We start from the raw sequence: 22,154 nt of genomic DNA, 5'->3' as shown, positions 1-22,154 counted from the left end.
ACCCCAACTGCCTCCTGATGGGGAGAATCAGAAAGAAAGCATAAACCTCACAAGATAAGAACAGTTTAATAATTTGAAACAAAATAAAACATGATGATAATAATAATAATTGTAATGAAAAAGAGAGAGGGGAATAAACCCCAGAAGAACAAGTGCTGCACAGTACAATTGCTCCCTCCAGCAGCCATCAGCCCCTCTGAGCCAACTCCCCAGCTCATGCTGAGCACAGCAGCCATGGTTTGCAGTGTCCCTGTGGCCAGCTCAGCTCAGCTCTCCTGGCCACGCTCCCTCACAGCCCCTCCTGCACCTCCTCGCTGGCACGAGGCACCGAGAAGTCCTTGACTTGGAGAAAGCACCAGTGAGCAACCACTGAAACACCAGCGTGTTATCAACAGAGCACTGACACTGAATGCAAAACACTGCACTGCACCAGCTTCCAGGAAGAAAATTCACTCTATTCCAGACAAAACGAAGACCATGTGAAACATTATTTTTATTATTACTGGAACAGATTAGGAAGCAATATAGAAACATTCTGTTTCTCTAATGTTCTGTAGCCGATCATACATTAATTTCTCAAGGGAGACCTAATCACTCCACAACTACCTGAAAGAAGGCTGTAGACAGGTGGAGATTGGTCTCCTCTCCCACGGAAAAAGTGATAGGAGAAGAGGAAAGAGCCTCCATTTGCACTAGGAAAGGTTTAGATTGGATATTAGCAAAACTTTTGTCACCAAAACCAGCTGTCAATCATTGGAACAGGGTGCCTAGAGAGTGATAAAGCCTCCATCCCTGGAAGTATTTAAGATGTATACATGTGGCACTTATGGCATCTATGTTAAGCCTTGGCAGGGTTAACAGCAGGGCTTCATGATCTTAAAGGTCTTGTTCAACCTATTCTTTCTATGATAAGGGGCATCAATTGTGCATTAGGCCTTGTTTTTAATCTTTCTTTTGTCAGGGTTAAGAAAGCCTTCCAGTGATCTGATCTGGACCTAATGAATGAGAGATTGGTTTGGGTTTTAGATTTAAGGTACCTAAGTATGTTTTTTGTGTTCCGGAATCTATGCTGACTTTAATAACAGTGTAATATTTCTTGCTACCATTAAATGCTGGGATTCCAAATCCTTTCCCTGTATGTATCCAAAGTGTGTTCCTCTTCTAGATAATTATTTTATTTTCATGTAAACTGAGCATATAAGCCAGGAGAACAAGAGCCAGTAGTTCTGAACATATCCTTTGAAGCGGAGGTTCCCAAAGCCGTTTGCTGTATCTCTCCGCATAAACCAGGGCATTTCATCCAACCTGATGACACATCACTGCAGGACAAAGGAGGGGCCCAAAAAGTAATTTCAGATGGTTGGTATCTAATACACAGGCTGGCAGAACAGACCTGACTGCAGGATTTTGTAGTCCTGGCCTTCCTGCCTCTCCCAACTGTGCATTCCTGCTTCCTTGAGTGTCTGAGTTGCCATTTCAGCACACAAAGACAGAAAAAACTACCCCAGTTGGAAAAAGTGAATGTTCTTCTGTTGCCTTAGCTTGTTGGAATGACTCAGAGGATCGGCTGGAGAGGCAGAGCCAGCACAGAGGAGGGAGTGGGACTCTGGCAGTGAGCAGTTACATGTCTGGGGTTGCCATGGAACCCAGGCTTGGTGCCAGAATCAGTCTTTCCCCAAGGAAAATTAAGTGTATAGATTTTCTTCATGGAAGCAAATTTTCACAGGTTTCAGGGTTAAATTTGGAAAGTATGCTCTTCTTTTAAGGGAATTTACAGACATCAGGTTTTAAAAATTTTCACAGAAATCTTGAATACCATTTAAAACAGATATGTCATGTAGCTAGCATGTAGTGTTATTGACACAAAAAAAAAAAAAGAGGAATTTATGGGAACCTATATTGAATAATTTAATATATAGACAGATGAAAGATGCTTTTGTAGATTGTCTTTTTCTTAAATTGATGTGAATATCCTTCTTGCAAATATTATTTAGAGACATTTCTACACTATACAGCATGTATAATATAATAACACTAGACAAATATTATGAAAAATGTGAGTTTGGGAGTGTGCTCTTCAATTCAGTGGACAAAATTCAAAACATGAAAGGATTTAATCCAGCTTGTTTTGAAGTCTGGCTTCTCTAGAAGTGTTTTACATACAAATCCATGTCCATGTGTCTTTATGTGTGTGTCTTTGTTCTGATCATGAAAAGGCACCTTGATCAAAACATTGAATTATGTTAATCCCACTCTGGATTAACACAGCTACTCAATTACAGACCTTCTCTGTAAACTAAAGAAAGTATCTGTGTAAGTGGAAACAGAGGAAATCTCTATAATTACTCCTTTAGTAGTGAATATTTTTTTTACTTATATCTATCACAAAATCTTCTTTATCCAATTCTAGTGCATGTGGCAATCCAGACACAAAGCAGGATTTTCAAATTAAGCAACTGAAAATAGAAATGCATGGAAAGTATGTGATATTGGCTGCAATCATTCCGTTTAGAGGCCAGTAGGAGCTGCCTCATTTTGCTCATGTTTGTTTAGACTTTTTACTGAAATCAAGCCTAAAAAAATGGAGCCTTGTAATAGAGACATTTACATGAAATAAATCAGGAGACAAGTACAGTAACAAAACTTATGCTGCAGGTCTGTTCATGTATGAAAAATACCTTTTTGACTTTTTGGTCCACCTGCATTAGTCCCAGTCCAAGGTTTATTACAGTGTTCTCTTTTTAGTTGATAAATTAACATTTCCAGAAGAGAACTACACCTCACTTTCTTTCCCATCACAACAAAAAAAAAATTAAAAAAAAAAAAAAATCTGTTTTTGTCTTGGCCAACAGCAGGATGACTGGTTGGCCTTTGTATTGTGGCTTTTGATGTATTAATTCTAAGTTAATGTCTCTTGCTTTATAGATTGGAAAGCCCAGCTTACACACCCCCTCACCAACTGCATACACCCCAGCAGCCTTATTCATCTGTTCCAGGTAACAATTCACAAAGGGCTGGGAGAGACAATGAGACAGGTGTCGTCCTCTGAGTAAATTGCTATCTTGCTTGTTTTTATTCAAACATCATTTATGCAGAAATAGATCTTTACATGAAAAATTAATTAATTTACATAATTGACTTCTGTAATTTATAAAATATACAAGTGGGAAGATTGTGTTTGTACCAAATGCATTGTGTGTGTTTTTTTTAATTTGACTTCTGTTTTGATTACGTGGAAGATGGCTTACAACAAGTATTGGTGGTATATTTTAGTAGGATTTGTATAATATTTTACACATTAGTAAGTTCTTTGAGGGATGAGGGGTAAAATATACATTCAGGAAGAAATTTGCTTTAATTGGTCTAGTTGTATTTGCAATATATAAACACTTTTTTGCCATTGCAGTGTTCTGAGTAGTGAAGCAGATCAATTTGTTAAATCAACTGAAGGTGATACTTAAATAATTTTTTACAGTAGTTACATTGGGTCCAATTTTTGTTTTACTTAGGAGTCATCAGAAGGTCCACATCTATGTCTTATGTAGATGGACAAGTAGGGACATGGCCTAAAGAGAAAAGGTAAGTAATCTTACAAGCTGGTTACAAAATATTGGGGTTTGGTTATGAGTAGTAGTAAATGCTCCATTGTAGTTTGGATTTTCAGAGTTCTGTAATGAGAATTCTTGTAAGCTGCTTGAAAAAGTAGTAAAAGAAAGATAAAACCATATTGTGGATTGAAAACTGGTCAATAGGAAACAATCTTCAGAAATAAATAATTTATTCTTTACACTAAAAGAGGTATACTTTTTGAATTGTTGGTGTTAAATGTGTTTGCAATTACTTATTACAGTGAACTAAACAGTGTAACAGTAACATGGCTAATGATCTCAGTAGCATTTAAGCTTGTATTATTTTGGGGATGCTAAGAACAATTAGGCTGAATGTTTTAGTTTTCAGTTAGACCAGTCATAAACTCTTAATCTGTAGGGTATAAACCAAAGTTAAAATGGTAAGAGTTATAGTGGTGTGTAAACTGTGTCTTTTCACACCTTCCTTCTGATCTATGGTGGCAATTCCTATACTTCTAAAATGCCCAGAATTTGTTCCAAAGTAATAAAAAGTATTGGCTGAGCCTGGAGAAAATGTTGCATTATATTCTATTGTGCTTTTTATAAATTCATTATACTTATATCTATTTATCCATCTAAAAATATCTATCTAAAAATATATACGTGTTTATTATATTAGAAGCTAGGCAAAATACAGTACACCTAACAGTGCCTTTAATACTACCAGCTTAAAATAATTTTAAAATCAAATACAAGTATTTCCTTGTTTTTATTAATAACCCTGAGTTTCTCAATTACTTTCTTTATTCTGATCTCTATTAGGTCGTCAGTACATGGAGTTTCATTTGACATTCCTTTTGACAAAGAGAAAAGCATTCCAGCACCTACTCCAAACAGAGGAATTCCTAGATCTGTGAGCAATGAAGGCCTTACAGGGAACATCAACCGCATGCCGAAGCATTCTAGAAAAAACCTGTCCTTCAAACCAGTCAATGGAGAAGAGGAGAATCAAGACATTGAAGAGGAAAAGAACATGACCAAGGCCAATCAGTCTCTTAATGCAAATCAAAGAAATGCCAATGAGAGCAGACACTATAGGTTTCCAAATGGAGCTCTGCAAAACAGGGCAGTTCTGGATGATTTTGGCAATCAGATTGAGACGCCGAGCATTGAAGAGGCTTTGCAGATAATTCATGACACTGAAAAATCTCCCAGACTTCTCCAAACAGACCAAATTACAAATGGGTTCTTTCTTCACAATCGGGAAATGAGCATCTTGAATTCAAACATTAAACCAAATCAGACTACCCCAGATATAATCACAGACACTAAAGGTGCTCTGAGTCCTGTGACTGACAACACAGAAGTAGATACTGGAATACATGTCCCATCAGAAGATATCCCAGAGACAATGGATGAGGATTCTTCTTTGAGAGATTATACTGTAAGCATGGACTCTGACATGGAGGAACCATCTAAATTCCTCCAGGATTACGACATGCGGGTTAGCAATCACAGAGATCAATTAAGTCCCTGTCCCAGCTCAGTAAGTACCAAATCACAGGCAGGCAGCAGTGCTTCTTCGAGCTCAGGGGTTAAAATGACCAGCTTTGCTGAGCAGAAATTCAGGAAGTTGAATCACACAGATAGTAAAAGCAGTGGAAGCAGTTCTCAGAAAACCACACCAGAAGGTTCTGAGCTGAACATCCCTCATATGGTTGCTTGGGCTCATATTCCTGAGGAGACATCTGTTCCTCAAGGAAGAGACACTACACAATTACTGGCTTCTGAAATGGTACAGCTGAGGATGAAGCTAGAGGAAAAGAGGCGAGCCATTGAAGCACAGAAGAAGAAAGTTGAAGCTGCATTCACAAAGCAGCGGCAGAAAATGGGAAGAACAGCATTTCTCAATGTTGTGAAAAAGAAAGGTGATGGGGTGTCACCTCTCCGAGAGGAAGCAGCAGGAGCTGAAGATGAGAAGGTATTCACTGACAGCAATCGGTTGAAAGAAAAAGAAACTCAAAAATCAGATGACCAAACTAGTAAGACTTCAGAATTAATAAAAGAAAACCCAGAAAATTCTCATAGCAAATGGTTAAAATCTCCTGCTACTTCAGGAGATGCTGAAAAGCAATGGAATTTAGCAAGTCCCTCAGAAGAAAATCTTAATGATGGAGATCTCTTAGAATATACAAAATCTATTGAAAAACTAAACTCTTCCCTACACTTTCTGCAACAAGAAATGCAACGTCTATCCCTTCAGCAGGAGATGCTGATGCAGATGAGAGAGCAACAGGCTTGGGTTATTTCTCCTCCTCAACCTTCTCCTCAGAAGCAGATTCGGGACTTTAAGTCTTCTTCAAGGCAAGGGGGAACTCCAGCTCCTGTTGCACCTTTCTCACAGGAATCTCCTCGCTCTACACATCAGTCTCCACAATCTTCCAATAGGAAGAATGCCTCTTTTCACATTAAAATGCAAAGGACTCCTAGGCCAAATGAACTGAAAATAACGCCTCTAAACCGTACCTTGACTGCCCCACGGTCTGTGGACAGTCTTCCCCGTTTGAGGAGGTTTTCTCCCAGTCAGGTTCCCATTCAGACTAGATCATTTGTTTGCTTTGGAGATGATGATGAACATGTAAGTGAACCTCAGTTAAAGGGAAATCTTTTGAAAGAAGTCAAGTCTACAGAAGAGGTAGCAAAAGAAGAAGGACCAAAATTGCCAAAACAGCATGAGCAGAAGTTGGAGGAAAAGGAGATTAAGCCTATTGAATCTAATGTATCTGAAGTATTATCTCAGCCTATCACAGAAACGGTCTGCCTCACCCCAAATGAAGATCAGCTAAAACAACTGATTTTACCACCTCCAGCTCCCAAAACAGCTAACTTAATTGAAGTTTCCCTATCAGATTTGAAGCCACCAGAAAAAAGCGAGGTATCTGTCGAGAAATATGAAGGTGAGAGTGATAGAGAACAGTTTGAAGATGACCAGAAAGTGTGTTGTGGATTCTTTTTTAAGGTAAGAAAACTAGTGGATGTGTATGTCAGCTGTTAAGCATTGTTTAAATCTTTAATTGAAACATAGATGATGCTGATGATTGAAGTCAAAGCAACTTTAAACATGCAGGCTTATCTTTTTGACTGATTAATTTGGCATCATAAGAGTCATGTGATTCTACTATAATGCAGTTCTGAGCATGTCAGAGTATCCCTTTCCATTCATAGTTATGGAAGAATGCTTGGAGGTCTTGGTGAGGAAGATCCATGCTGAATGTAGATTTTTTTTTTTAAACATATGGTATGGTGATCTTGATTAAACGTGCTCACATCTCACCCTCACTTCCTCACCTCACTCCCAAATTTAACAAAAAAGTTTTGAAGTACATAACAACCTGCATTTTAAAAAATTATTCACATTTTTGAATTGCACTTTGGAGAGCCTTTTTCCCTCTCTCAACTGGATAAGGAAGTATAAGTAAAGTATAAGTCTCTGCTGAGACTCCCTCTTGAAGTTTGTATTTAGGAGCACTCCTTGGAGACTCTTTATTAGACAGCTGTATTCAGACAGACTTTTAACTATAATGCATATTGTAAAACAGTGGTCAAGACTTATTTCCATCTTAGAATACCCAAAAATTTTGTATCATGTATCTAGATGGACCTAGCTTGTCTAGAAGCATTCCTCAGTTCTAACAAAACACCTGGCTTGCTCAGAAGTTACTTTTATATGGTGCATAATTATTGGGGTTTGTGATAATTACTTTTCATGTTCATACGTGTAGACTCTTCCAAAGCTGAAAGAAGTAGTTTATGCTATGTGGGATCTGACTCAAAACTAAAATACCTCACTTAGTAAGTTTTCTAATATCAGTGTTGAATTTTGTTTGGCTCAGGAAGGAAAAATTCCATTATGAAGTTTTTAAGAGTCTTAAGAAAAATCTTCCATAATAAACTTATTCCAAATACTGCAGGAGTATGTTAGGATACCCAGTGTACAGAATTAAGTGTCTAATGACTTGGCCAAATCAGTTGCTGGATTTAGAGATCTTAATATTTTTGGTCCTTTTCCTTCAAAAACGGTTGCTAGGATGATCAAAAGGCAGAAAATGATATGGCAATGAAACGAGCAGCATTGTTGGAGAAGCGTTTGAGAAGGGAAAGAGAGACTTTGCTTCGAAAGCAGCAGCTGGAAGCAGAACTAGAACATAAGAAGGAAGAAACAAGGTAAACTTACATGTTTAATCCAAATTATCAGTAATGGTGAACATAGAAATGTCTGCTTTAGTTAAAAGTGTAACCTGCATGTCAAAAAGTTGCATGTTGATATTTAGTTATTTACTGCTAGAGCCAGCTGTGCAGAGGAGCCCAGCTGGCCTGGCAGGACAGCAGGTGGCATCAGTCTGTAGCTCTCTCAGGCTGGGAGCAGTGCTGGTTCTAAGGGAGCCTCTGTCCCTCAGGGCTCCTTCTGCACAAGTGCACAATGTTCACTCAGTTACAGCAATGAAGCTCATAAAACTGCATTGGGTTTTCTTAGTAGCAATATCCCAAAAAGTTTAAACTCTCTGAGAATTGTAAAAAAATTTAAAAGCAATTGTCTCTTACTGATGCTTGAGAACATTGAAGTTCCAAAAATCTGATGCCTGTGCTGTCCTCACTGTGCTAGCTGAATCCATTATTTGGAAAGTTTCTATTGCTGAATTTTTTTGGTCATTTTTTAAGACGCAAAACAGAAGAAGAACGTCAGAAGAAGGAGGATGAAAGAGCACGGCGAGAATTTATTAAGCAGGAATATATGAGAAGGAAACAGCTAAAGCTTATGGAAGACATGGATACTGTCATAAAGCCACGTTCCCTCTCAATCAAACAGAAAAAGCCACGTCCAAAATCTATTCACAGAGATCATATTGAATCACCTAAGACACCAATCAAAGGTCCACCAGGTAACAAATGTTTACATGGAAAAAGAGTCTGTTCATGCTAAAAACACCAGCTTGGGTTTTGGTCCTAACGAGCACGTGCATTTATGAGAGTCTTGTGCAACATTGAAACTGCACGTGTCCAAACTGGAAAGCAAAATTTGGCATAGAAATGGAAAGATGAATGTCACTTACCTGCTATGCATGCATATATCAACAGGCAAAAATGCTAGCCCTGAAACCCCAGTGGAGGGACGACTATGTGTTGCAAGTTTCATGCACACCCATGTTTTCTTCACTAATCTTTTCTTGCACCTGTAGAGCTAAGAATGAATAAAAGTTGGGAGATAAGGGATCAATAACTAAAATGGTGACCATAAGGTAAGACTACTTAATCTCACACAATATGGACAAAATTAAAGTTTGAAATTTACTTTTATATTTAATTTTTTTCTATCTTGCTCACCAGCTGCATGTATAGTTAAGAACTTAGCAACAGTAACCATGTGGAGCAACTTAGCATTTTTTAGCTACAACAGTATCTAACTTGCAGTAATGGCTGGAAGAAGTATTGCCAATTTACAATTAGAAAAAATAATCAGATTGCTCGGTGATCCTTTTTGTTACAGCCTCCTCTACCCTTGTTGTTGTGCTACATTTTTTGCTGGCTGCTTCCCTCTGTCTTCCAGTGTAATTTAAAGTATTTCCTTAACACCTTCCAAGAATCCATCCCAAGCTTTAAATTAAGTCTCTCAAGCTCTCTTTCAAGGGGACTTATTAACTTTAATTGCATTCTTTGATTTGCATAGTGCAAATGTTCGTGCTTCCCATTAGTGCTTAGCCTAGCCCATCCCCAGTGGGTGCCAAAGGCTGGGTGAGAGCAAGTGTTTACAGGAAGTGCAGCACATATGCATGCAGGTATATCGTGTAGAAAAGCTCTTACTGACTTTCAGATGCTGGTGTTGGTCTGATGAACAGACTCTTCTAGTTGCATAGGTTTATAAGCTTTAACTTTGTTTTTATCCAGGTTCACAGCTTTATCGTGTTTTTTCAGTATCTAGTCTTTCATTGGCATCGCTGAATACAGGGGACAATGAGAGTGTGCAGTCAGGCAAGAGAACACCAAGGTAAAGCTAAAATAACCATTTCATGTAATAAAATTTTGTAATCAGCTATGTAAAACTAGCATGAATTTTTAGAGGTCGTGTATATACTGTGTACTCTGAGAACAGGTATGTTTTCCTCATTTGAGACATGGATAGTTTCCACTGTCAGACATTCGGGAACCAAGCCATGGTCATTTGTTTTGCAAATTTTACCAAGTAAACCAGTTGGGCAGGTATAAATGAGGTCAAAACAAAATGCTGTTCACACAGCCTCTTTAATTCATCTGCTTGTATCTAAGTATCAATCTATGGATATTTTTACTAAACCTGTATGCTACGTGCAACTGCATAGCTGCTTTTCTTTTTTTAGCATAGAAGTTTATTTTCTATTTGGTTTTTTTCTTTAGCAGTTGTACAGGGAATTATTGAATGCTCACAAGGACTTCAGCTTTTTCCAAACACCAGAATTTATTTTGCATTAAAAACCACCTGAAATAACAGAAAAAATTATATTTTTTAATACAAACCCCATATTGTCATTCAGAGGAAAATCACTATTTCTGTGAACTAGTTGATAATATTCAGACAAATACTATTTTCTTTGGTTACAAAAAGAAAAAGCAAAGAAAAGCAAACTAGGAGAAGGGGGTTGATAAGGAGTATTACATTTTCTGATATTGCATGTTGTGTCTTCATGGCCACTACACATTATTCATCAGCTCTGACAAACCTGCAGCTGGCTTCGGTTGACTTCTCAATTACCTTGATGTCTCAAGAACTGACTTTCCAGTTATTACATAAGAAACTTTCATCAGTGATTCAACTAGCCTAATATCTCTTGTCATCTCTTAAAAATTATCAGTTTTAATTGAGAGGGGAATTTCTTCCACCTATGTTAGCTATTACAAAAGGCTTGATGTTGCTCATCTACACAGGCTTTGCAGGAGATAACCCCTGTGTATGGAGCTGGAGTTGTACAGTGCTCTACTATGTTTTCAATGAGCAGTACATCTTCCTCACCCTTTGGATTTGTTCAGGGGATTGAGACTTTTAAAACATTATAAAAGCAACAGAGTTGAAAGAATTTTCAGTATGTTTCCAAACCCATATTGTCACCTTGTCCTCGCATCACCATTGTTTTTGATGAACCCACTGAGAATCTCAGTGATACGTTTGTCACCTCCTTCATGCAGGTGCTAATCAGAAAAGGTGTAGGATGTATTATAAATTGAATTTTCATCTGTTGCTAATTTTACAGAAAATGAGCATGCACACAAATTTTGATATGATACCACTTTTTTTTCCTTATTCTGTACCTTTTTCTCACTTAGAAACTTTCATTCCAAGATGCAAATTTGACTGGCTTTTGCAGTGGCGACAATCAAAAAATTTTAAATCTCTTTTAATAATTTAAGAAAACTTTACAATCTTGTTTAAACCTTTAAATGCAAAATTATCCACTTTTGAGTGCAGCCTCAAGAATTACAGCACCAGAAGTTATTGTCTGTGAAAACAAAAACTAGACGGGAAATTGTTTTTCTGTCTTAAATACAGCAGTTCTCACTGCCAGTTGTTGCAGTCGTAAGTATAAATGAACTAAATTTTTACCTCATATTCATTATTCTATTAAGAACTGGTTTGTTCACTACATGAGATAACATTGGTTTGCCAGTACATGTTAAAAGTAACACTAATTTCCAATTAGTAATTCTATTTCACAACCAAGAACATCTATTAGGTTTCTGTCCGTCAGATGTAGCCCAAAAATTAACATATACTTCACCTAAAGACCAACTTCTTGCATTACTCAAAACACACTAAATATTGTGCATTTAGGTTTATAGTTTATAATTCAAATAATTGTGTTCTACTTTGCCTTCTTTTCATATCAGAAGGCTTCCCAGCTGAACATTGTGAATTTTTTAATAGATTTTAAAACTAATGTTTAGGTCTGAATCTGTGGAAGGATTTTTATCCCCAAGTCGCTGTGGGAGTCGTAACGGAGAAAAAGATTGGGAAAATGCATCTACAACTTCTTCAGTCGCCTCTGCTACAGAATACACAGGTCAGTGGCAACCATAGTCAGAAAAGAACCTGCCTATTAATGGTTCTATGCATGAAAAGTTTCAGTCACCTTGATTTGGCTTCTTAAAACTTGGTTGAGTTTACCCTTCAAGGTAAAGGCTAATAATACAAGGTTCACATTTTTAATCCAAAATAAAAGTACTGACTCAATAGCATTTGTGATAACTGCAATAAACTGCAGTCAGAACAGCACATGGGCTCACACATAATTTTGTACTTCAGTAATGTCTCTAGCAAGGCACACAAAATGTTGCTATTTCAACTCAATTTAGAACAGTGTTACAAAATTCAAAAGTCAAATTGCAGCAGCAAAAAGTCTTCTTAGCAATGCAAATATAAATATTCTGCACTATTTGTTTCCTAACAGATTTTTTGTTGTTTATTAAGAACTTTATGATCAGACTACTCATTTGGTATTATATTATGAATCAAATAATAATGGTATTTCCTCCCTTTTCTCTAACTATACCACACGTGATACTGCCAAGACCTTGCATCATCAGGCTTATACAAGCTCCACTTTTGCCAACCTAATATCACTTTGTTTGTGGGAAGAGTAGCATAAGGTTAGGTGTTTTCTAGGGTTCCCCCAAAGCTTAGACAAACAGATATTTTAAATTTAATTGATGCTTGCAGATTATTTTCCTAATTGGTACTCATGTGTCGGGTTTTTTTTAATGGACTTGACCCAAGTACACAGACATTTCAGAAATTAAAACAGGAGATTTCTCCTTCAACCAGATGAATCATTTTGCAGACAGAATAGCCTGTCAAGTGTAAGGCCAGATCTTTCATCACAGGTTTTGGGTAAAATATTTCTGGAATTCCAAAGAGGACAGGAAACAGTTACTCTAAGCACTGCATATGCTCATTATTATACCTTGCACTCTTGAAATCACAGGTGTAGAAAAAGAAAGGTTTTGCTTTCTCCTGGACAACTAAAATTTTGGTTAGAAAAAAAAAAATTTTTGTTGTTCATAGAAAAGGTCCTCTGAGAGAAAAAATATTTACCAAGGCTGCCAATAATAATGATTTAATAATGAAAGACACATTTGTAAGTAAATCCAGTGACATTTGAATGACGCTTTACTTGTTTGTGAAATTTGTGGTCTCTAACTTTATTCTGTATTATTCCTGGATTTGTGTTTCTATGCATGCAAAAGTTCCATACCAGAAGTGCTTCACAGCATTCAAAGTAACACTTGTTGGCTTATTGCTAATTTAGCTTATTTGCTGCTCCTTTTGCATAGGACCAAAGCTCTTCAAAGAACCCAGTGCTAAATCCAATAAGTATATAATTCAGAATGCACTGGCACATTGCTGCCTGGCTGGAAAAGTAAATGAAGGTCAAAAGAAAAAGATCCTGGAGGTAAGAATATTTTTCCCCTAAAACCACAAACCTACATCAAACCAAAGTCAAGCATTATGGAGACTCTAAAGTATAAATGCAGACAGTGAAAGGAAACCTTAGCGATTATGGCAGCAATCAGTGAAGAGATTGAGTAACTTCTGTGACTTGCTTCCTGTGTAGGCAGAAAGGTTCTCCAGTGCTGTAGAAATAAGGGCTGTAACTTTGTACATGCAGCACAGGAAGCTGAATTAATTCGCATGTTTAATTAATAGTCATTGCTTGTTTTATGGGAGAACTTCAATATCTAGACTTTCATAATTTGCTCACAAAATTGTTTTCCCTTATACATAGAGATCCTCAGGTTGGGAACTTTAGAAGTAAAGCACAGTACTCTCATGAACAGAAAGAATTGAAATACATCCCTTCTAGGCTCTTCTCCAGTTTCCAAGCAGTAAGGCAAATTCAGGACTTTCTACTATAGGAAGGTGCCTTCCTATAGTCTTCTCTCTTACACTGCTAGAAACCTTTCTGAAAATGCTCAGATAGTGTAAAAACTCGAGGACAGTGTTTCCAGACAAAAGAATTAACACAGAGTCTGAGCCTTGAGAGTTACAGAACTGTTCCATTTAACAAGTATGACAAATACAACGAGTTAACTGATATCAAACCTCACAAGACACTTGGAAATCCAGACTGAATTTCATTGCTGGAATAAACTTCACAGCAGTATTTCTTGTCCTTTCTTCTCTTCATAATCCTTCTGCATCCATGTCTAGATGCTGCTTTCTCCGTCCTACCTGACACTTTTTGGAAATACCAAGTCAGGAATCAGCACACACTCTTACAGTTTAAGTAACTGGGAGCAAAATGATCCTCAGAAATCTCAGAAAAAAACAGCTGCAAAAATGTCATGCTTAACTAAAGGATGAAGCATACATCATTTGATAGAAGCTGTATGTGTTCAGGGCACATGTCCCATAGAAGGTCTGTCAGGTGGAAGAGGAATCTGAGAATTTCAGCTAATCAAGAACTTTTGTTCAGTACATTTCAACTGACTTCATAGTTTGACCAAGCTTGAGTGAATTTAGGGATGACTGAAATTCCATTCTAGCACCAGAGGATCTTTCAGATATATTGAGACATGTGTCAAGTTCCCTGTTCCCAAACTTGCAAGTATTAGACCAGCTTGATGAAATGGATGATAAAGATAATTTTTATTTGGTCTACAGAAAGACTTTTGGGATGTCCGTTCTTGAAGTACAACTAAACAAGTATAGCTGAAATTGTCTAAATAAATTAGGTTTTGGTTGACATGGCTATCTACCCTATCAAAATTCAGATAGGTGAAGCTTAACAAATTCTAATGATTGAAAATAAGGTATTTAGTGGACAGAGTTAGACGTAAGTTTCATCTCTGGTAGAAAACTGATTCAAAATGAAATCTAATGAATTGAAATGTTTTCTAATTACAATGCAAAATTCATATTCTGAATGTTTTCTTTCTTTCTTTCTTTTAAAGGAAATGGAAAAATCTGATGCCAATAATTTCTTAATCTTGTTCCGGGATTCAGGCTGCCAGTTCAGATCTCTGTATACGTACTGCCCTGATACTGAAGAAATCAATAAATTAACAGGAATAGGTCCCAAATCTATCACAAAGAAAATGATAGAGGGACTGTATAAATACAACTCTGACAGGAAGCAATTTAGCCACATACCTGCCAAAACATTGTCTGCCAGTGTTGATGCAATTACCATTCACAGCCATTTGTGGCAAACCAAGAGACCAGTAACTCCTAAGAAACTCTTACCCACCAAGGCATAGTAGATGGGAAAAAATTTGCTTGAGACAATTATGATAAACTTGCACTTCATCTTTACTGCCTATAGGAAATAGATTTCTAGTTGCCAACAAGACTCTTAGAACTTAAAACTGGACACCAGGTTCTATTATCATGTCCAACTGGAATGTAAACACAGTGTTTAGGAGTGCAGAAGATAACTCTTAGGTGAATAATTATGAGTGATTACGGAAATGTTTGACTTGTGTGGAGATTTGTATGTGCTAATGCAACATATAGAGTATATTTGCTCTGTATTTTGATTAGATACACTGAAGCACTGAATGTTCCTCTTTAGTGACTCAAACTACATTTTTTACATCTGTTGCCTTATATGTTTGTATTTGTGCTTGTCTTGAAATATTTTTCTTTCACTAAAGAAAAACTTCTTAATATTCTCAATACCATCGAACTTTGCATACTGACTTACAGTAAAGACTAAGTGATAAATTGTATGTCACTGAATAACAGCTGTATGGGTCTGTTCTCCAAGATCCTTACTGTGTGCTGTAACAAAATCAATATTCATTCCCCTGTGTATTTATAATTCCTTTTCAATTCAATAGTACTGATTTGCTTATAAACTAAACAGTAAAGGAAAAACCTTTGAACTGCTTGAAGTTTTCTTCAAATGAATTATTTAACAACTCAGGGTAAAGGTGATGCAATTATTTCTGTTTCAGTAAGTTGCCATCTGAGATGTAATAACTGACCATGTGCATGTTCATAACATCAGTAAAACCCAAAGTACAAAGATTTGGTAGGTCTCTGAAATGGTTTAAGCAAGTGTGCATTCATTGCTTTGCACTGTTCTGGCTGGAGAGAGAGCACACGGTCAGGTCCCGTTTCTTCAAGGAAGGAATGGGAACTCATGAAACATTCAGAACTAGATCCCTGATGTTGCCTAACAGAGCACTAAATATTCAGAAGAATCACAGAATTCACTAAGTCACAGATCTTTGAGAAGTCGTGTATCTAATTCCCATTGATTTTAAGATCCAGGCCACTTCCTGCCTTCAGATCTGTCAACTCAGACTTGAAGCAGTTTTCTAGGGACCAGACATCTGATAAGAATTTTCAGTGTGTCCTTGTAAATTTTTTTCTTGACACTAACAGGTGATATCTTGTGACACAACAATTTTCAAGTACATATGGTATAAAAGCCTAACTGACATTTCAGTAAATCTGTAACATGACCAAAACCAAACTCTAGGCATATTTCAGTATTATTTATAAAGGGCTGCATTTTATTTCAAAACAGTGTTTGGTTATTTTCTAAATCACTACCCCGTTTCAGCGTTTGTTTCTCTTATAATTTGCTTTTAACATAACACTGTTCTGAAAAAAAGAAAACACAAACTTGAAGCCTCCCCTAAATCTGTGGCTATTTTGATAACATCGTACACCCGAGAATTTGTTGGGGGGGAGGGAAATCTCATTCTCAGGAAAAGACTTGAATGATTTGTGATTCTGTTCTGTTTCAGTGTTGTGACAACTCCATTCACATAAGACAGTATTGTGCTGTAAGTATGTAGTCCATTCAGTTTCATGGGAGACTAAAATGATGTTCGTATTTCTCTCATCAAACTGCTTTGAGAGAAACTGCCTCACTACTACAATGTGCTCATTTACTTACAGAAAGGATGCACAGGAATGAGATGTCATTAAGCAGTTTAGAACAGTACTTTTTTAAATTATTATAAGGCCTTAGGCATCAGTGCATCTGGATTATAAACATTTTCTCAAAAATGCTGTCAGTTTACTGTAATTTATGTTCTTATATTTATGTATATTTGTTAAAACTGTAAAAAAAAAGAAAAAACACTTTAAAATACATGTTTAATATGTATGTGGCTCAAAACTATTTGTGGTTAGCTGATTCCTACTGTTTGCATGTATATCACCAGGATATGTAACTCTTATAATTCAAGTGTATACATATTGTGTATATAGGATATAAATAATATTAAAAAGGGGGGAAAGAGGGTTTGCACATTCTGCCTGTTAGACACTTCCTACAGATACCATTGTAGGAACATCTTGAATAACAATATGAAACTGTGTATAATATACAGTGACTCAAGAAACCAGGAGTTTAACTGACACACATATGGTGAATAACTTCAAAAGAAGTTTTATCATGGGAGGCTTTTTATTTCTAAAATCTGTTCTATGATTTAACTGAAGATTTGCAACACCATAAAGACACATGCATCAACCTAATCAAAGTGAGCTTCAATACATGACAGGAATTCTTTGAGTAATTTTAAATATATCTGAATGTATTATGAAATTGGCATTTGTCAACAGGTTAAAGATTTGTGCACTGTCTAAAAGTAGAATGTGAATAATGCAGTTGAAAATTTCATTGCTCGCAGTATAAGGTTTTACTTAATACAGGAAAAGTAAAGCTAGAGATGCTTTTCCTTTTTAAGCCTGCAAATTTTCTAATTACAGTGGATCTTTGGTTGGGATCATGTTTAAAAAAAAAAAAAGAAAAAGAAAAAAAAAAGCTTTCCATAAAGGCCAGTATTTATCACTGACCTTTCCAGAACACACTGGTGCTTTCATCAGGGGTATTATTATTGTTGCTACGACTGAATTGCCAAACTCTCATCTTAGTTTTTGGAGCAAAAATTTCATCTTCTAACAGTCATAATAGCTACTGATTTTTTTTTTTTTAATGTTAGTATGACTGTTAGTTTTTATTATTTGGCTGTTTAAAGCCAAATTCAGCTATTTAATTATGATTTATTGGGCACTGTTGAAAAATGTACAGTGTATTGTGTGCTTACTTGTCCACTTCTATGGAGCATAGCTTCCATATTTTTTCAAATGCTGTGCTGTAAAATATTGTCATTGCTACTTATGTGGTACAGTGTAGTTTCTTCCTTTCATTTAAATAAAAGCATGGCACCAAAATAACATTTTTTGTTTTCTTGCTTATCTCTAAATATAAACTAAAATTATTAAATGTTTGCATTAAAGTTTAAATCTGGTTTCTTCTCATATTTCAGCAATGTGGAAATTGTAGGAAATATGCATCATTACAATTTCTTCTTTTGTTTACCACATTTGGTCATACTTCCATAGATAATCTAGATTTCTGATGTTATCAGAGGAAGGCTATTGAATAATTGAATAGGCTTCATATTTCATTTGTGAGGACAACAAGGTGTTACCCGGTTCTCTTCAGAAGTGAATTTCACAATTTTAAGTAATTTATAAACTTTGGGGTCTGGTTAGCTTCCATTTTTCCAAAGCCACACAAACTTCTGGTCAGGTTAAAGGTTTGCTTCAGACTGAAAGGTTGTCAAGGTGACGACCTTTGTCACATTATCTTTGTCAAGGTACTGTATAAAGCATGTGTATGACTTCTAGTGAAGCAGTTTGTACTTGCTAGTGATGCTATCTGGAACACAACACTATCAAAAAAACGAGGGGCCTTTTCCAGATTTGTAAATTAGAAATTTTTCCAGTCCAAATCATGCCTTTTTTGGAACTTTGTGTTGTCCTGCTGGGTTGCAGAATAAGAGCAAGGACTTGCTGAAAGTGGCCATGACATCCCTGCACTGTCAACAGGCAGACTGATACACAGATAAAGAATCTCAGAATTGCAGAGCTGTTTGAAGGGTAACTTCAAGAATACTAGCAATCTGACAGTAGGGCTTTTAAAGCTGAATTGAAAGCTACTGTGGAAGAAAATTAATAGCTTTCCCTCCTCTCCCTGAAAACTGGTCCTTTTTCAGGCAGCTCAGTCAGTTCCCTGTACAGCATCACAAACAGGCTGACACAAGCAAGGAATTATATCGCAACACAAACACACAATTGCACCCAGTAAAGCTATTTTTTCAGGGGTGAGCCCAGCTCAAAATTTTCATCTAAAACCAGCCTTTGTACAGTTCTGCTTTAGAACAGACTTTGGTTTTCTTCTATCTTTTGGCAAATAACACCATCCCTGAGAAACTTCAGTGCATGCCCTGGTAATTTAACATAATTATGACTGCTTTGTGTCTGAATTTGTACAGAATTTCTGATTCAAAATTTGTGCTGTTGTGGGATCCGGTGTAGAGAGTTATGCTTGGAACAGAAGGTTTTGAATTGATTGCCATACAAATATGATGCAAAAAATGGCTTTGTTTCTCAAATCCAGCTGTACTGATCAGATTGATGTCAGATATCTTTTTTCTAACAACTTATTAAAAAATACACAGGGCTAAACTTTAACTATTTAGATCTCTTCAAATAACAAATCAGCATTTCTTTGCTGCCTTGCTACTAATTTAATGAGCTGAATAAGCAGCTTGAAGAATTGTGGCTATAAAGATGTATCTTGATAGTCACAGCCCTTTACAGCTGCTTTTACATTTTCTGGTTAAATAAATGAAAAACAACAAAAGGAAAAAATCCCCTATAAACTCTCTTATTCCAAGTGTAGATGGCAGGGGGAAAATATATATTTAACATGTACATCTTTGTACATGTATAAGAAATCTATTTTTAAAAGCAATCTGCTCCATTTAGGTAAATATATTTGATGTATGTTTGTATATGCATATGTACAAATGCACATTTACCTTCAGACTTACTTGCTTACATAAAGAATAAAGAATACATGTTTTATTTAGACAACTACAGCAATGACTCAAACATGGTAGGATAGTTACTCCAGCTTAGTTCCTTCTACCAAGAAAGAAAAGCAGCTCTTACACTCAAAACCACTGCTGTAAGAAGCAAGGAAATAATCTACAACATGCACATTTCAGTACAAAGTCTTTGGGAGATGGACTTCTTTTATCAAATTTCTGAATTCAAGGATAAGACTGATGGATGTTAGACAGAACTGCCACTGATCAGAAGAGGAAATAACCATCAGGATTCAAGAAAGGGCAGAAAACAGCACAAATAAGGTAAGCATTCACTGCAGAATCCTATTCAACATTATAAACAACTTGATATATAAACTGCTTAGGGGTAATTAAGCATTTCATTTTCCACTGACAAATTTGTTTAAGCAAGATACTAAAATATTTTTTTCACATGTGTTTTAAGTTTGCGGTTAATGGTATGTGAACTTCATGGAGACATACTAAGTAATATCTATATGTATTTTTATGTCACAGTTAATGGAGCTTCACAGAAAGACTAAAAGCTAATATGGAGCTTTCCATCAGCAGCTCTGTCTCATCATTTCTTCATCTTCAGATCTAAATGTCTGCAATACAAGACCTGGCAAGGCCCCACAAGCCTGCAATTATTTAAATTACTTGAAGCCAGATTATACTTTCACTCAGTATTTTTCTTGTTTAAGCTACCTGAAACTGGAACTATTGTGCTGACATAAAGAATTCTATAGATTATGCAAGAATTCTGCTGAATTGTCACCTCAAAGTTCTGGAAATCCCTTCTTAAAATGAGTAAAAACTGTTTCAGACTAGAGTTTTGAACAGAACTTTTTTCTAAGTTTTTACAAGAACGTGTAAATATAAAATGTAAGGAGTTAACTGGCTCTGTTACAAGTACAGAAAGTTGAGATTAGCATATTTTTAGGGCCGACACACAGAATCACAGAATCAGCTGAACTGGAGGGGGCTCACAAGGATCACTGAGTCCAACTCCTGGCCCTGCACAGGACTGTCCCCAAGAATCACACCCTGTGCCTGAGGGCATTGCCCAAACACTTCCGGAGCTCTGTCAGGCTGGCGCTGTGACCACTGCCCTGGGGAGCCTGTTCCAGTGCCCAGCCACCCTCTGAGTTAAAAACCTTTTCCTGATATCAAACCTAAACCTCCCCTGATACAAATTCAGGCCATTCTCTCAGGTCCTGCCACTGTCACCCCAGAGAAGTGCCTGCCCCTCCTCCTCCCCTCGCAGGGAAGCTGTAGCTGCACTGAGGTCTCCCCTCAGCCTTCTCTCCTCCAGGCTGAGCAGACCAAGTGCCCTCGGCCACTCCTCATGGCTTCCCCTCAGGGCCCTTCCCCGTCCTGTGGCCTCCTCTGGGCGCTCTCTGACAGTTCAGTGTCTGTTTTATATCACAGTGCCCAAAGCTGCCCCCAGCACTCGTGGTGAGGCTGTCCAGTGCAGAGCAGAGCGGGACAATCCCCTCCCTTCCCTGGCTGGCTGTGCTGTCCTTGATGTCCCCAGGACAGGGATGTCCCTCCTGGCTGCCAGGGCACTGCTGACTCGTGTCCAACTTGCCATTAACCAGGACCCCCAGGGCCCTCTCCACAGTGCTGCTTTCCAGCATCTCATTTCTCACCTGGAACGTTTGTAAAGCAGTCACGCAATTACTATTTTCTTTCCTGAAGTGCTCCAAGCACAGACTGCAGCGCCCTGTTTTGTCACTAGGCAATGCAGATCTCCTCCTCCACTAATCTTGATTTTCAAGCTCTCTAAAACCCACGCCCAAAAGCTTTGCTGTTCGTGGGAGTTACCTTCTTTGCTGTAATGAGTAGGGAGTTCAAAGCAAGCTGAGACCATCCCAAAAACGTTTCTATGCTTAAGTAAAGACTTGCAAACAACCAGAGAACAAGATCTTCCATTGGCTCTCTTCCCATAGAATGCTACTAAATGCATCTTCACCAAAAGTTAATAATAGTATGATTGCCCCCCAAAGCAGGGCCACCTGCTACTGCTACCTATTCTTCCATATTCCTGATAGTACTTGAAATTTCTTTTGGGAGTATAAGAATTTGCTGCTTACCTGTGAAAGGTCCATTCTAAGCAGGAAACAGAATAATTTTAAATCAATAATTTTTCTTTCAGGTCCATAAGTAGGAAGAAGCTTTATCTTTCTTGACATCCAGGCATTTGGTCTCAGGACCTCCACTGAAAACAAAGCAACTGCACAAAAGATTAGTAAACTACTGTAAAATCACTGTAAAATCAAGACTAAATTTAAAAGCTTACGTGTGTTTACCTAGAATTTTGTAGGTTAAACAAAGTTTTTAATGGACTTTTTGTATCTATGGTCAGTGAAGTTATACATACCACTCAGTTTAGACAATTAAAGTCATCTTGTTTTTCCACACATCTTCTGATTTATCATCTCTACGGTATCTAATATACTGGGAAACAGTTTCATTTCTATAATTACATTTTCTCTTAAACAGCACCTCCAAAGGCAACTAAGCACCAAGTAATTTGGAAGTAAATAGCAGTATTCAATGTTATACCAGCAAATCCATATTCCTGGGAAGTGAAACTGGGACTTGAACAAAAGGAACTGCACATGCCTGGCAGAGTCACTGCTGTGCAGCCAGGCACACTCTTCTCTGGACAGCCTT

General features: G+C 37.2%; 1 protein-coding gene across 4 annotated transcripts in view; it reads left to right on the top strand.

Annotated features, from left to right (window-relative positions):
• The window catches only part of CAMSAP2 (calmodulin regulated spectrin associated protein family member 2), an 81,435-nt gene extending 63,642 nt beyond the window's left edge, over positions 1-17,793 (top strand). For 2 of the 4 annotated variants that reach the window (XM_002193237.7, XM_012575134.5), the window contains 9 exons: positions 2,926-2,996; positions 3,510-3,579; positions 4,392-6,588; positions 7,657-7,793; positions 8,289-8,509; positions 9,540-9,612; positions 11,541-11,656; positions 12,927-13,045; positions 14,547-17,793. In XM_002193237.7, the coding sequence (XP_002193273.6) occupies positions 2,926-2,996; positions 3,510-3,579; positions 4,392-6,588; positions 7,657-7,793; positions 8,289-8,509; positions 9,540-9,612; positions 11,541-11,656; positions 12,927-13,045; positions 14,547-14,852 (3,310 nt within the window). In that variant the 3' untranslated portion in view covers positions 14,853-17,793. Of the gene's footprint in view, positions 1-2,925; positions 2,997-3,509; positions 3,580-4,391; positions 6,589-7,656; positions 7,794-8,288; positions 8,510-9,512; positions 9,613-11,540; positions 11,657-12,926; positions 13,046-14,546 lie in introns of all 4 variants that reach the window. The other 2 variants (XM_072932612.1, XM_072932611.1) reach the window with 1 other exon arrangement.
• The last annotated feature ends 4,361 nt before the right edge of the window (positions 17,794-22,154 follow it).

Source organism: Taeniopygia guttata, chromosome 8, assembly GCF_048771995.1.
Source record: "Taeniopygia guttata chromosome 8, bTaeGut7.mat, whole genome shotgun sequence".
Classification (NCBI taxonomy): Eukaryota; Metazoa; Chordata; class Aves; order Passeriformes; family Estrildidae; genus Taeniopygia; species Taeniopygia guttata.
Note: the sequence above shows the minus strand (reverse complement) of the source record. Positions and strands in the feature narration are given on the sequence as shown.